At 48.6% G+C, this 16,250-nt stretch overlaps 1 protein-coding gene and 1 non-coding gene across 2 annotated transcripts in view; both read right to left on the bottom strand.

Annotated features, from left to right (window-relative positions):
• Positions 1-16,250, bottom strand: part of LOC125946210 (uncharacterized) — a 479,274-nt gene that overhangs the window by 48,709 nt on the left and 414,315 nt on the right. Inside the window, exons 7-8 of the mRNA XM_049668882.1 lie at positions 12,495-12,785; positions 3,320-3,561 (exon numbers count right to left, since the gene is read on the bottom strand). Of these exons, the coding sequence (XP_049524839.1) occupies positions 3,320-3,561; positions 12,495-12,785 (533 nt within the window). The remainder of the gene's footprint in view (positions 1-3,319; positions 3,562-12,494; positions 12,786-16,250) is intronic.
• Trnak-uuu (transfer RNA lysine (anticodon UUU)) lies at positions 6,269-6,341 on the bottom strand. The gene has a single exon. It is a non-coding gene; the product is annotated as a tRNA-Lys (tRNA).

Here is a 16,250-nt window from a genome sequence, read left to right as displayed (position 1 = left end):
CGGCGCGAAACGATCAATGACAATGGCCTCCGACGGGCAAGGCATTCGGTTCACGCGCGGTCGCCTGCGCTCTCGTCCTCCGAGTCACGTATGACTGACGGCGGGCGGCCTTTGATGGATGAGAAGACAATTGCGGCCGAAAGACGCGCCCGGACAGTGGGGTGCGCTCCGGTGAGCCAGGGAAATCCCGAATCTCGGCCTCACATGAGCCCCGCGTTTTTCTTCTTTTTTTTTCTGTGCTTTCTTCTTTTATTGCGCTGTTCGCTTCTTTCCAGCCGCCCTGCTCGTCTTTCCAACACGACAGGAAGACGGTGCAATGGCACTTCCGAGTCACGACGTCACCGAAGACTCCGTCTTTCGGCATGGACAGCGGTATGGCGGTCGAGAGGCGCTAGTCCAGGTGGTTATCGATGTGTACAGGTTGGCGGTGTACTGCATGACCTATGGGATACTAGTTTTAAGAAGAACGAAGAGAGAAACTAGTGTCGTTGAGTACCCACGCCTGCTTAGACTTCAGTTTACTCAGTCTTAAAGTTTTCAACAATGAAATTGCAATGGGCATACCAGAGCGCTAGTAGAGGCCAACATAACTAACACATTTGTATTCAGGTATGCCAGCGACTATATTTTGCTTGGCTCAAGCAGTGTTTCATGACAGGGTCATTTACTTAACGTCTCCACCAGTCGTATTGCACCTCCCTGAACAGGACTGCTGAATTCTTTGCCTATTTGTGTTTTGTGCGCGCCGTCCACGAGGGAGAACAGGTGGCGAAAAATGACGTGTACAGAAGCACTATTTGACAGGACGTACACCATAAAAAAAATCTAAGGACAACATAAAGCAAGCGTCCATCGAAGCATGTCACATTAGGTGAAGAGAAAAGCGAATCAGCATGCTTTGATGTCACTTCTTGACATGGAATTGTTATTAGATTACGGTTTCGATTCACGCTCATCATATGACTCCTCGTTCTGCGTGGCAATGATCAGGTATGCAGTTTGCTTTTTTTATCGGTATTGTTTGGTGTTGTTGGTTGGTTTTCGGTTTTTCTTTATCGTTTTTTGATTGTGTGATGGTGGGCTACGCTTAAAAGCGAATGTTTTCCATAAATAAATTTCACACGGTAGTTGACGTACGTCGTGACAATTTGTATTACAGTTCCTTCTCTATCCCACATGCGCGACTACAAGAATTCGTTACGCCATTTTTTAGACTATAGAGGTTGTCCCAGTTCGCTTTAGCCAAGGTTTAAAAATATGCAATAGCATTCTAGTAGAACGCGACTAAGTGCATGTTGTCGTTATTGTATGGAACAATTCACGCCATTTTAATGCAATTTGCATTCTCGGGCGTTTCTCGGCGTTCGCACGCATTAGCGCCAGGCCACGCGCGAGCTTCGTGGTGGCGCCGCTAGAGGGCGTAGCATGCCCATAGAGAATAGGGAGCCTACATGCAAGCTTGCATGTAGGCTCCCTAATAGAGAAGCGCGAGAGATCAGCCTGTCTGCACTGAACGGTTCATACGCACCGGCGCACCACCAGTGCAGTCTTGGAGACCACTCAAATGACTTCTCATGGACTTAATTGGCGGCGTCGATGCTAGAGGGAAGCGCGTAGACTAGAGGGCAGTGCGAGCGCGGAGTCTCGCAGCAGTGCACAGCTCATACATGACGCGTTAAATTATGGGGTTATGGGCTTTTAGGTGCCAAAACCACAATCTGATTATGAGGCACGCCGTCGTGGAGGACTCCGGATTAATTTTGACCACCTGGGGTTCTTTAACGTGCACCTAAATCTAAGTACACGGGTGTTTTCTGCATTTAGCCCCTATCGAAATGCGGCCGCCGTGGCCGGGATTCGATCCCGCGACCTCGTGTTTAGCAGGGCAACACCAAAGGAAGCAACCACGGTAGGTCGTACCTGATGCGTTTCGTTGGTGGCAATACGTTGTGTCGATACATTGCTTCAATGCTAATCGCATTACCCTCGACAGTCATCGTGAAAGTTCGTCATAGTCGAGCAGCGCTTCATGCCGTACTGAAAGAATTGTAGGATTATTAGATTTCTGAACCAAAGTAGGTTACCGCAGAAGCTCCTTTCACTGATTGCCATAGGAACATTAAAACTAGTGACGAATATGTTCGCAAGTATACGGCACTGCAACATGTGTTTGCTCGTGTTCACGGATCTGTATAGTTTGAGCCACTAGCTCGGTCCCAGCGTTCCTTGTTCGTTCGGAAGGTCCTAGCTACTGGATTGTCAGCCATACGTTTTCTCTGGCGGTGCAACCTAGAGCACTCCGATTAATTACTCTCCGTCGACGCAATAATTGGCAGGGTTGTCGCACAGGTCACGGAAGCATAGAGTTTAGCCACGAGAAGCTCACGAACATAGAATACGTTAAGGATTCGGGAAATATTTATAAAACCGATTTGCCGCCTCCGAGCGTTGATGCACGAGCGAGGGGAGCATACAGCATCGTATACTGCCAATCCAAGGCACTGGGGCAATTATTGGTGCGTGTGGACTCGAACGATACTGATTTCTCTGCAACGAAACGGTAGCGTCATCTGTCACCGTGCAACGTCTTTCGTCGTGCTTTTTTGTGTTCAGTAGCGGTGACAGATGGCGCCTACATTCCGTTGCGGTGATATCTAGAGCTGTCTTAGTGTGACCAGTGGCTAGGCCTTCATTCCTCGTTATTGAGAACCAATCTCAGGAAGACCACCGAGATAATGCTCGAACTTTGCTGCCAAGGTGCAATAAAGCGTAACGAAAATCTACACCACCATGTACCTTCCGGGAAGGGCACAAACGGGTTAGAAACGGCTACCCGGTCGGCCTGAAGCGGGCTAAATATCGCCATGTCAGACAATGACATAATTTTCGTTGCATCTGGAAGACTGCGGCAAACTTCGAGAAATAAAATGAACGCTTCTGTAGTAAAAGTATTTACGTTGTTATACGAATACAGCATTCTGAAAGTTTGTGTGCTATCATGCGGTTTTAGCTTATCAGTGGTCCAACTGCGGGAGAGTGCAGGCTGTGGCTTGTCCACTCAAAACAGAGATCACGTGCATCACACCTTTCGTTCCATTAGTGTAGTGTTTACTCATTTCCTTAAGAATTATATTGCGTTCATTCACCTTGTACTTCCTAGCGTTGACAAAACCTATTATCATTTATACGTTCATTTATGTACATGCAGGCACTTTGCTTTAGTAGGTCTGCGTGTTGTGAGGGAATAGTGTGACCATGTCCGCCATATCAACCAATAATTGGTGCAAAAGCGGCATATTGAACAAAGTGAGCGCCGTACCGGTGAGAGGGCGTGCAGTGGTGGCGGGTGCCGACGACGCGCTTGTGCAGAGTAATGGCGTTGTTGAGCATGTTGAGCAGGAAGTCGACGCCCTCGTCGGCCAAGATGGCCAGGAAGCTGGGCCGACTGGCGCGGGACGGTGGCTCGGCGTCGGCCGCTGGGTCACGGCCACCCGACCGCCATGCCCACCACCAGCGGCCCGGCGGTGGATCGGGAGCTTTGGGCACTTTCCAAGGGAACACCTGCGCACCACGACATGGTCCCCAAGGAGGTAGGCTTTTTCTTACTTGCAACACCAAGCGTAGCCCGAAAAGAGAAACAAACCGTAACGCCTGCACAAGCCAAGGTAGAACATGCCAGGTGATATCAAATATACGTTAAACAAAAGGCTGTCAATTGTCAAACGCAGTTATTCGAGTGAAAATGTGGTTATTTCAGGATAGAAAACAGGACTACGGATCAAATGGATAAATGTAGCAGAAGAATTGCGATTTGAGGAGGTGCATGGGAGTTTTGACCGTATAGTGTATGTTGGATAGCGATCCCTGCGCTACACGCACGGGGGAATGATATATCCAGAATACTAATTATACTTCTCAAAGGAAACTGACCTTGTGTTAGGATCAAAAGGGACCAACCACGAACTTATTGGAGAGGGCAAAAAGTGTATGATTATTTATACATGTTGCAGTTCTCATCGCAGGGCGAGCGCACAATGAAGGGGAGTAGTTATGGAATATACATACAGAAGTGATCGCAACCTTGTCAGTGAGGGACCAGGAAGACGTCAGGATAATATAAATATAACGACGCCGTTAGAATTACGCGCGTGTAGAAGGCTAAACAGAACTAAATCGCCAGTCGCCAACTAGCCCAATCCGTCACGCTTCACTCTCAAAGTCCGTGCAAAGAATTGGTGCTAGATACGGACTGAATGCATGCGCCTTAGGCCGCGCCTTGCATGAAATGTCTGCTACTGCACCCCCCCCCCCCCCCCCCCCCCCCCCCAGCAGACCTGGGGCATCGAGTGACTCCGGACACTTCGCACTATGCTGGACACTGATAAGGCTGTTGCATAAACGGTCGTGAAGCGCCAGGTGTCCAAAAGAGAGAGAGGACCAAGGCACATGGCTGACAAGAGTACCAGCGCTGCAATTTTTCAGCGTTTGAGAATGCCTTTCGACAAGAGCTTATTCTTTGGCAAAGGTGTTGCCGGAGAGCAATTCCGTCCCGGACAGAGTTGTATATCTTTATGCACGTAGCTTAAACGCAGTGCGCTAGGTGTATAAAGATATTTATAATTAAATAATAACTTAATAAATAAGCATTAAATGCACTTCAGGCGCAATCAAACTTGAGCCTTCACGGTACTCTGCCCCGCGCTTAATCCACTTCCCCCTTAACAATTCTTTGTTTCTCGCGTGGAAATACACGGAGACGAAGGCAGCGCATTTCCATGCACGAACTGTGATGTATTATCACCACACTTGGTTACAAAATAAACACACACATGCATGTGCATGAATGGAGGCATACCAGTTCGAGCGAAATATTAGTAATTGTAATTGAAACATTCGGGCGCTTGCAATAGCAACTAGCTAAGAAATCATTGCGCTTTTATAGGGAAGCAACTGCGTTCATTCAAAATAAGCTATAAGAGAGCCGGCACTGCAAGCGTCATTAAAACGTTGACAATGAAATAAAGAGTGATACAACAAGTGAGGCTTGCTTTCTCGGTCGCTCAATCTTGCGGATATCACTTGCGCTAAGTAGCCACAAGTGGACAGGATGCTGGTTGCTCCAAAGAAGCGTCACGCTGGACGTTAAGTCACTCAAAAGTGAAAGTACCCCTGAAATACGGCCCATGAAAACACGCTTTACACAATTCTCTATAGCAAGCAAATGAAATGTAAAGCTGTGTGAACAGCGGAGGGAGTGGTCGACGCACTGAAGAGACACTGCATTATCTGTTACCCAGTCGTATACAAATGCGTATGCGTTTACTTTGCATGCAGCGTGCAACCACTGCGTTCGATGACGGGCAGCGTACGGCGATAATTTTGCCTATATTTCGTTCGATGTTTGTTTTCTCATCCCATCGCTGAAACGCTGCATGCAATTTTTTTGACCGTTAGCACGGTTATGGCCGCTATGTTTGTCAAGAGCGCGATATCGCGAGCGGCACTGACGTCGCACGATGGGACTGCAGCCTTCGTATGTTTTCTATCGTTAACCTCCCACCTACAGCAATACAGGATCGATGGCAGCGACATTGACCGTGTTCTGTGACCATATTGTTACGTAGGAAGACGCATACGAAAAGCTATATACAAGTATATTTACAAGCAAATACGCCGCACTTGGCCAAGAGGCAACAGCCCGCACTAGCCTCTAATCGTCGTCGTCGTCTTCACACCACTCGCCTCTTCGTCATCGCAAATACTGTTCCGTAGCAATATTTTGTGACGACCGATTTCATTTTCCCATTCCTTTGGCCCTTAAACTGACTTAAGCAACGCAGCGTCATCGTCGCCTTATTGCCCTATCGCCGAGACCGGTTTCTCGCACGCCGGATGATAAGGAAGGGGAATGAAAAAAAAAAAAAAAAAACACGAAGGTTTTTGAATTTCACGTTCCTAACCGCGAGCCTAAACACTTGTCATAGTTCCCAATAGCACTGGAAACATCAGAAAACTTTGTCAAGTGCTCCACCACCCGGCACAGTTCATCTTTCGTCGGAAAGATGAACTTGGGTCAGATCGCCCGCATAGGCAAGAACCTTCACAGCGTGCTCGAGGTTGTATCCTTCTATCACGCATTTTTTTTTTTTTTTTGCTTCACTGTCTTCTTTTTTTTACTGTCTGCGTGAATAAATAGATAGGATTATAATAACAAATAACTAAGTTATTTAATAAAATAATAAATATAAAGAAGAAAAAAAAAAACATGCGCCCGAACAGGGACTCGAACCCTGGACCGTTAGGTTAAAAGCCTAACGCTCTACCGACTGAGCTATCCGGGCAACTGGCTCGCCACGGTCTGCGCCATGGCCTTTGAGAAATCAAGGAAGTAGGTTTTGGTTTGCGTCGACCCAAAAACCAGTGGGGGGTCCTAAGGCCACTTTGCGTACCCCAATAAGCTTAGAGTAAACAAATATGGCGGCAATCATAGAAGCGACGGCCCTCACCTAGCGCCAAATCTGATCGTATTTCTGAGTAACTTGTTATGTTCGTAAGAAGCAAATGATCATACCGACTGTCGCTTTCGTTCACCTCACGCAAATTACAAAGATTGAACGATAAATCACCTATATTTTTTACATTACTAGTCGACGCGAGAGATCATAGGACTAGAGCAGGAAGGTCTCCATTGACGTACCCTAATCTGGATTGCCTTGGCTGATGACGGTAAATGCAAACCTAACTGTAGGCTTCGCTTAATTGTAGGCACGCATAGGAGGAAACAAACTAGAAGGTTGGATTACGTCACACAGCCAGTCTTCGCTAGCCACTTCTTCGTGAAGCCATCTCCTTCGCTTTTCCTCCCCGAAAAAGTCAGCCCAACACGTGACCCTGCACTCGGCCAAGGCCGACTCGGCTCATTCTGCTTGGTTCCCGGTAGGTTTTAATCGGGTGCTTTGCCAACCACTCTGTGCACAGTTTCTTTCGATATGTTATTGCCAACTTCGGTCGTTTATTGCGAGATATGGATTTACCGTCTTCGTTGCAACGTTCGAGTGCGGCAGCCGCGTGTTGCCTGGTAACCACCTGGTAACGCTGTGCGGAACACCAAACGATGCTGTATAGCTGGCTATCTGAAAAATGCTGCGCATAACATCGATTCCCATAATACGTGGGATCGGCGTACCCTTTTTTGTCTTCTTGATTTTTTTATACTGTTTACCACGCGAAGCCCGCTGAAACGAAGCGAGCTAGAAACTATTTAATATGATGTTTTCGAAGGCGAAAAACAACTTGGCACCTGAACTTACGCCATTAAAAATATTACATTGTCATTGAACTCAACAAGGCAAGCGGCATCGAAAGATACCAGAATTACAGCGGTGAGTGGATTTGTTCACCTTGACACACCGAGCAACGAGCACCACGAGATATTCGAACATAGTTCTCCGAACGTCGCACGCGCCCCAGGAGCGGGCCTGCGTGGCCTCGCGAGCATCGAGAATGGCAGGGGAAACGAGCAGGAATGGTCACGAAATGGAAATAGAGTACAATAGCCAAGACTAGACAGCGGTACAGACCAACATGGAATTCGATGAGAACAGCGGCAAGACGCTGAGTCAAGCTGGCCCATGGTTCCAAGCAATCAAGGCATGGAAAAACAAGGCGCCGAACGAGAACCGCATACAAGAGGTAGAAAGTAAGGAAACTCCCAGAACCAGCAAGGAGGACTGAACGCGAGGAGCAACCCAAAAGTGGAAGTAAGCATGGAAGCCAACAGCAACGGCAGCAAGATCAGGGAAGCCGAACGCACGGCAAGCCACCGCCGCGACGCGCGCCGCCGCCGCTACCAGAGAGTGACTACAAGGTGGTGTACCGACCAAGAACCAGCATGAAGCTGTCCAGCTGGCCGGACGACAAGATCACCGAGTGACTCGCAAGGGCAAGTGGTTCCCCTTTCAAAGAATTTTGCGCGAACATAATCATCCAAACGCAGTGGAAGCAAAACCTGATAATTGCCAGCACCGCAGACGAGGACTACGCACTCAAGCTCGGTTCCATCAACAGCATCGAACTAGGGGCGGCCACATACGAGGTGACGCCGTACATCAAAACGCTCCCAGGAACAGTACGTGGAGTCTTGCACGGTATCACTGCGTGTACGACGGAGAAACGACTTGCGGAGCTTCTGGCAGCCAACAACTATGGCATCCCGCACTCGAGGATTCTCGGCAAATCCATCTCAGCAGTTATCACCTTCGAAGGTCCGCACGTCCCTTTCTATGTGAAGGTGACCAGCTGGTACACACGATGCCGCCCATACCGCAGATCGGTACAGTATTGCAAGGCCTGTGGAGAAATCGGCCACCACTGGCAGGACGTATGCTTCAACCCAGACAAACATATCTGCAACCTGTGCGGGGTGCAGAACCCACTAGCAGACCATGATTGCCAGTTGCAGTGCAAAATATGCAGACTACCTCACGAGACGGCAAGCAAGAAGTGCGAGAAAAGGCTCAAGCCAAGACCTCCACCCCTGTACATGAGGGAGAGAAGTAAATCAAGAGGCCGACAGCCATCTATAACAAGGGAGACAAGAGCAAGCTCCTGGGAATATGAAACAAATAAACAACAATAAAAACAGCAGAAGATCAGCTGGGCGGAAGTGATAGCCAGTTCTTAGTCGAAAACCGACCCGTTTCCCTCACTGCCGAGACAAGAGCGAAACTCGAGATACGAGGAAACCATCTCCTCCCTCAGAAGGCAAACCGCCGACCTAATGAAGGAGAATGATGGGCTCATGAAGCGTCTAGAAGAGCAAGAAAGACGTCAGGAGGAAAAGGACAGAAGAGCTCAGGCCAGGGAACAAGCCCCGGAGAAGAAGCTCCAACAACTTATTGACCAATTGCAGAAACAGCAGCAACCGACCGCAACACCAACGTCGATCTCCTTCACGTCGTGCGCGGGAAACCTCTTCAAGCACATGGTCCACAATCGACTCTCGCCCTACCTGGAAGAAGGGGGGCACCTGCCGAACACTATGTTCGGTTTCCGGCCTAACCTATCCACCCAGGACACTCTACTTCAGCTCATCGACGGAAGTCATCGACGGCCTCAGCCCACACCACAAGAGTGCCATCCTGACACTCGACGTGACGGGAGCCTTCGACAACGTCTCACATGAAGCAGTACTAAACAGCCTACAACGTACCAACTGCAGACGGCGGACATACAACTACATCCGGGACTTCCTGATGGGTAGAACGGCGACAAACAATAGGCCTGGGAAACCTCAGGACCGAGAAGGTCCAAATACCGCAGAAAGGCACCCCCAGGGGTCAGTGGTCTCCCTGTTGCTGTTAAATATAGGGATGGGGGGATTGCCGAATCTCTTGGAGAACATCAGCGGTATCGCTCATGCAATGTACGTAGACGACCTGACCGCGTGGATGTGCACGGGATCTGCGGGCGAACAGCAAGACGCCCTGCAGGAAGCCATCGACAGGACCGAGCATTATCTACACCACTGCGGTCTTTCATGCGCCTCGGAAAAATCGGAGCTCCTGATCCTCAAAAAGAGGACAAGAGGGCGGCCTCCCCAGGAGACACCGGACCCAACAATGACCCTACATGGAGTCAACATACCCAAGGTGGACGTACTCCATATTCTGGGCCTCACTTTCCAGAAGGACGGTGCCGGTCTCGCCGCCATTAAAAAGCTGCAAGCGACAGCTACCTAAGTCGCTCACTTGGTGCGAAGAATGACTAACTGAAAGCACGGCCTGAAAGAGCAGGACACGATAATCAGCAGAGTCACTTACGGCACCCCGTACCTGGGTCTCAAGAACAACGAGAGAGACAAATTGAACACTCTAATACGAAAGACCTACAAGCTGGCACTGGGGCTTCCACCAACGACGTCGACGGAGAAGCTACTCAGCCTGGGCATCCAAAATACTTGGGAGGAACTAGCAGAGGCCCACAAGACGAGCCAGGTAGAGCGACTCATGCTCACCAGCACGGGCAGGGACACGCTGAGAAGACTGGGCTACCTAGTCGAATATGAGTCCAGAAAACAGCGGGTTCCTCTACCCATGAGGGAGAAGATCACATGACGGAGATCACAGAGAAACATGACCCCTGAATACATGGAGGAAGGAAACCCCAGGAGAGGCCCTGGCCAGCACGAGCGTATTGGAGAAGGTCTGGCGGAAGTCACGTGATGTTTTTCGCAAAGGAGCACTGGGATGGGTACCACAAATATCAACGTTGCCATGACAACCGCGCTCCTGAAGCTTCGCTGCTGCTCTCGGTCTCTGAAAAGTGAGATAAGATTTTTCCGCCGGTGTCTTTCCCGCAGTACCTTTTGTTCGCGAGAAAAGCTGACTTTGGAGTGTGGTGCGTAAGCTTGAAAGCTGTGTTTTGGGTCTGTGAGTGTGAGTGTCGGCCAGCAATAGATACACTCAAGCAATCACGGCGCGGGTCTTCGTCGTGTTCTTCAACGTGCCACGGAAAAACACAGGAGCCCGTCTGCTTCACTAAACCTGCTACAGAAGTGTCGTAAGCTTTGTTTTGACGCGCGTCGGCAGCACACACTTCCGGCCGCTCGTAACAATGCAAGTTCAAAGTTCGCGCCTATCTGCTCCGGCGAGCTGCAGAACCCCTGATTGGAGGCGCAAAGAGAGGTGGCACACCAACATGGCTGCACTTCCGGCTTCAAAAAAGTGACGTCAGGGCCTCTCCTGTTTTGTTTCCTTCCTCCATGCCTGAATACAACAGAGAAAGGAGGCGAGCGAGAGTGCAAGCTCTACGTAAGACCTATGAAGGATCAAAACAAGAAGTCAGATACACCGACGCGGCAAAGTACAAGAACAGAGCGGCACACGCTATCAATGTGACCAACGGCCAAGGACAAGAGGTAGCAGCGGCCTCGATAAACACTCCAGGCATCGACTGCGTGGAAGAAACGACGATAGCCCTGGAGGCCACTGCGGGCAAGCGAGAGGAAGATCACATCACAGTCATCACGGACTCACAGACAGCATGTAGAAATTACCAAAAGGCCCGCATTTCCAAACAAGCCCTAAGCATCCTCGAAAAAACTAGGCAATTTTCAAGAACTGTACATTGTCTGGGCCCCGGGACACGAGTCCCTGGCGGGTAATGTAGCGGCTCACGCCGCTGCCCGAGATCACATCCTCCGGGCTATCCCACCGCGTTCGTGAGCCCCGGTAGACCAACATGATAGCGTCTCGAAACGATACGCTGATATCCTGAGTCATTACAGACTGGGTAGGAGGATCTACCCACCCCCACATCCCAAGCTGACAAGAGAAGAGGCGGTAAAGTTCCGCAAACTACACACCGGCACATTCCCGCAATGCACCCTACTACACGCCATGTATCCTACGAGTTATACTCACAATTAAGTGCGCCTTCTGCCCTGCGCCCAATACCCTCTACCACATGGTATGGGAATGTGGGCAAAACCCATCGACACCACTCATCACCGGACCAACCCTCGAGCAGTGGGAGGCCCAGTTGACAAGCCCGAGCCCTGAAGACCAGCATCGCCTAATGAGCAGGGCCAAGCTATCGGCTCAGGCCCACGGCATCCTGGACTAGGTACACCGCCCACCTCGGACGATTTTACCGTCTGCTCATTTCTGTAAATAAAGTTTATTCCTCCTCCTACATTGTCTAATTATTTCGGCTTATTCAGCATACCAGAAATAAAAATACTCCAGTGTCAAGAAGAGTTCAACGGAACACCTTTGGTATCGTCCGCGTATCTCGTAGCCTGTTTATTTCTTCGCCTATGTTAGCTGGGACACGCTGCGTGTATACCGTTTGTACACTAACGGCCATCCCAATGTAAACGAAACACAGTAAATAAGCTTGAAACGAAAACGCCTTTTTCACACTGTTGCCGGCACAGGCGATTGTTAAACTGAAGGCATTGTCCAGTTCCTCTTCTTTCGAAAACCATGCACGGATGGTGTTAAGGCTGCTGTGAACGCGGGTACCTTTTGTGCTGCCTGGTCAAACGGGACCATCTTTCATGACCTTTTATGAGAGTCAGGATACGACGTGCGCCAGATGTCCTGGGGCCGCAATTTCTTAGGATTCACTTCTTATTCCATTCATTTCGTAGCATCCTGCGCGAAGACGGCACAAGGCTATCTGAAAAAAGGATCCACGCCATACAATAAACTGCTCAATAATTATGTTTTGTCTCCCTCGCTTCGCGGGGAGAGGGACCGATAACGGCAATTCTGGCAATAACGGCGGCGCCTGCGCCAATGACAATGGGCGAAAAGAATGGAAAATGAAATGTTGCGTTACAAGATACGGCCGCTGTAGACAAGTTGGAGTTGCAGAGCTAAGGGACACGATGTAACTGTGTGTAGCAACGTGCGGAAGCGTATAGTGGCCCTGGCAATATTCCATCTGCGTATCTCAACCGGTAGGGCAAGTCGCTCGGCATCACTGACCGAGGGCAGAGGCTGGAAGCCGTGGTTCTCCTTGAGGCTCGATGACTGGTGCCACAGTGCTGCCAGCCTGTGCGCCGAGCAGCGGCCAGAGGCTCGGTTACGGCTGGGCCTCAACGCCAGGCCCCGGGCTACGCCCAGGTCCACCAGCTTGTTGATGAGCAGCAGAGCGGTGAACTGCAGTGCCTGTCCACCGCGCAGGCTGCTCAGCGCCACGCGTAGAAGTTGGCACATGTGCGCAGCCACCATGTCCTCGTCGGCCGCCTCTGTGTCGCTCTGCTCGGTTGTCACCGTCTGCGTGCAATTGAGTAAGGTTATAAGGTTTTTCACAGATTCGAGATAAGTCCCAATGTACTAAATAACAATTGTTACTAACGCTGCTAGACGGTAGTTGGTTGCTAAAATTGCCAAATGTGGTACCTGTGCAGTCGATCGGAACACACGGTGTAGACATTGAGGAGACGCGCACCTCATGACCCGACCTGTCCTGGAATGCGGGTGTACCACGGGCGCTTTTTTTTTCCCATGCCGGGATATGGGAAGTGGACCCAGAAGCCTAACGGACATGGGCGAGTTCAACTCCTGTGCCCGGAACCTCCGGAACTTCATGCACGCCGCCGGCTCCCTCGCGCTGTTTGAATCCCTCTTTCCCGCTCGATCCTGTGGCTATTAGAAATTAACATTTCTCTAAGGTGCCGCACACTCCTGCCCCGCTAACCCCTGCTGACTGTAGTTAAGAGCGGAGGAGAAATTTAAAATAAATACATTTGAACATCAACAACAGCAACCCACCAGAGTTAGTGGATTTTATGTCTACTTCTTGCGCCACATTCGACTATGCTGGTGATATCCCACGAAATTTGAAAGAAGGCAGGACTAAAAGTGGCACTTGACACGAAAAAAGCAGCTCTTTAACATACACTTCAGCCCAGGTGCAAATAAGAGACATTCGCGCGTATTTACTGCCGAGCTAATGTTTAGACCAAAAAATGAAGAACGATAAGATGGCGTAACACAAACATAAAATCATACCTATAATGTACTCTCCGAGATCTTCATGCAAAAAATACGTAATGTTTGCACTGTAGCATACCTGAACACGTTTGACTACATGCGCTTACTCAGAAAAATGAAACTCGATCAGAAAAAAAAAATTAAGCAAGAGCAGTGCCGCAGTATTGTGCTTTCCACAGAAACAGAATTAGCGTATTTTATTATAACCAGTCTTATCGAAACTTGGGACTTGTAGAGGAAGACGAGTTGAGTCCTTGTATGAAACACACTGGAGTTCGTGTGCATTCAGCGTTTCTGTTTTAATTGGCCTGTTTGGCTGCAATTGAGTACGACTCTACATTGTTGCATAAGTCGCGTGAAAATGCGGAAAGATTTGACGCGGTATCACAGCCTTTCAGAGACGATCAAAGTATATAAAAAGAATCAAAAGGCCGTTCACTGCCCATCTAAAAATGTAAAATAAAAAAAAGAAATAAAAACATTGTTATGGTGTCGTGGAGGTGAAGAAACAGATATACCACCAAAATGAATTAACCAATAATGATCAGAATTTTTTATTGGCTGAACTTGTGCCCTGAAAGCCCAACGCAACGCTAAAGTGATAAAAAGCAGCGGTAAGCCCGATGTGTTGTCGTTGAATCAATATTCAACGGTTCAATTCACACTGACATCTAAACATGCGTCACTATACATTCCAGAGCAGTTTGTTGTGTTCGCGTAGTTTTGAGATTGCACAAATATATTCACCTAATACGTACGATAAGACTACACATGTTCCGTTTTGCTATCGAATCGGCGACAGCGCTCACAATGTTTCGAGTTTAGCAAGCGTGTCTTACGCTGGGCGATACCTTCCTAACAGTTATAATATGGTTAAACGGTCATCGGGAAAATGTAAAGCAAGATACGCGTCAGTTTTATTCACAAAGCAATATAGCATGTCTGCCAGCTTTAACTCGCGCAACTATTTCCCGAATAGAATTTGATTTTGCACATGTTCTTTGCAGCGAGAATGACGCAATTACGCAATGAATCGCTAGCGTAATATTATGCGAGAAGCAAACACGGACAACGGTCACTGTTGCAAAGGCGTTTCGAAAAGCGCCTTCCCCACGATATTTTGAAGAGCTCTTTGGTGCCTCCTTTGAGCAGTATCAATAGCAAGGCTTCTAACTTTAGTTTGCAGGACGTAGCTTTACGAGTAATCTGCAAACAAAAACAACCACCCTACAAATATATTTGACACCAATTTGACACCATAAAAGGAAAGAACAAAAATATGTTCTCTGTAATACATATATTACAAGTGGTTACTGTGGCACCTGTACAACGTTCGTGTCGCCCCGTTACACTATTACGTGTGCGTGTGTGTAAGGATAAAAAGCTCAGCCAAGTATATGTATGGCAGTGGTGCTACGTCAAATTTTACTCAGTACCGGTTTGCAATTGAGTTCCGTCTGTACGACAGTATTAAAATTATGCGGTTTAACAACCCGAAACTGCAGAGTAGGTATTAAGGGACAACGTTGTGGAAGGCTTAGTAATAATTTTGACCAACCGGGGTTTCTTAACGTGCCCCTAAAGCATAGCGCACGAGCTTTGCTGCATTCCGATTCCATAGAAATGCGGCCTCCGCGGTCGGGAGTCGAACCCGATACCCAGTGCTTTGCCTGGGAGCGCCATGGCTACTAAACCGCCGCGACGGGCTATAAAGACTCCCGAAGTGGTTGCAATTTTTGCATGCGCTGAGTTTGCTGCCTGGCGTTGCCGTGCCCTGCATTGCACTTTCCTATCTCCGTGATGCAGGTTAGCCTTTCGTGTTCTTCAACGCTGCCTGTTCTTGGAACGCTTAAGCTCTTGGAGCTGTTCCAAGCCCTCGCTTTCACCGTTTCCAGGAAAGCTAGTTCCCTTTTATTTGTCGTCGTAGTGTCTACGCAGCCTAGCGTTATTGCATTACCCTTCTGTAAACACATTTATTGGGCGACTGGGATTTCTTGGTTTTCACAGAACTTCCCGTCTCGGAGACATGCGCATTAAAATAAAGAGCATCGATTTCGTATTTACACCGTATTCACTCTGGTCCCACAGTGTAAAGCCAAAGTTCTGTCTGCAGAGAATCGCCGAATTTTCCTGACAGGGTTGAAAAATCTACTGTGCGCACTGATAAGTCCAAGCACATTTAGGATCGACACTGATTAACCTTACTGCCTTTCTTCTCTCTATATACCTTTCTAGGAACGGCCTGACGGTTGCTTGAGCAGATTGCCCTTTCGAAACCAAATGGCTGCTGTTTTGGTATACGATAGCACGGAGGAAAAAGTGCCTATTTTTTTCGAATACTGTCAGCCTCCTAGCCAGTGTTGCCAAATCGTGGGACATTTCTCATATTGTGGGAAAAATCAGGAGTCGGAGGAAAAAAGAAAAGTTTATTTTTTTTGCCAGTGTAAAACATGGGAAATATTTTGGTGCGGACGAAAAGTGTTCTCTTTTTTTGTTTCTTTTTTGTTTGTTTTTGCGGTGCCGAGTACCAACAGCGGCGCCAATAATTACTTTTGTGAGCCGCCAATTGGTTTCAAGTGAATCCTGCAAGTCTATATACATTCACGCAGACGTTGTTTTGCACTGCTTTGAAATTCGAGGATCGTATACGTGCGGCAAGATTTGTTCACGCATGTGGCGGTTGACAACAAGGACAGTTGCAAAGACGGACATTGCCTCGGACTCACGTAAATGACCTTAAACAAA

This window comes from Dermacentor silvarum, chromosome 1 (genome assembly GCF_013339745.2).
Source record: "Dermacentor silvarum isolate Dsil-2018 chromosome 1, BIME_Dsil_1.4, whole genome shotgun sequence".
In the NCBI taxonomy this organism is placed as follows: Eukaryota; Metazoa; Arthropoda; class Arachnida; order Ixodida; family Ixodidae; genus Dermacentor; species Dermacentor silvarum.
Note: the sequence above shows the minus strand (reverse complement) of the source record. Positions and strands in the feature narration are given on the sequence as shown.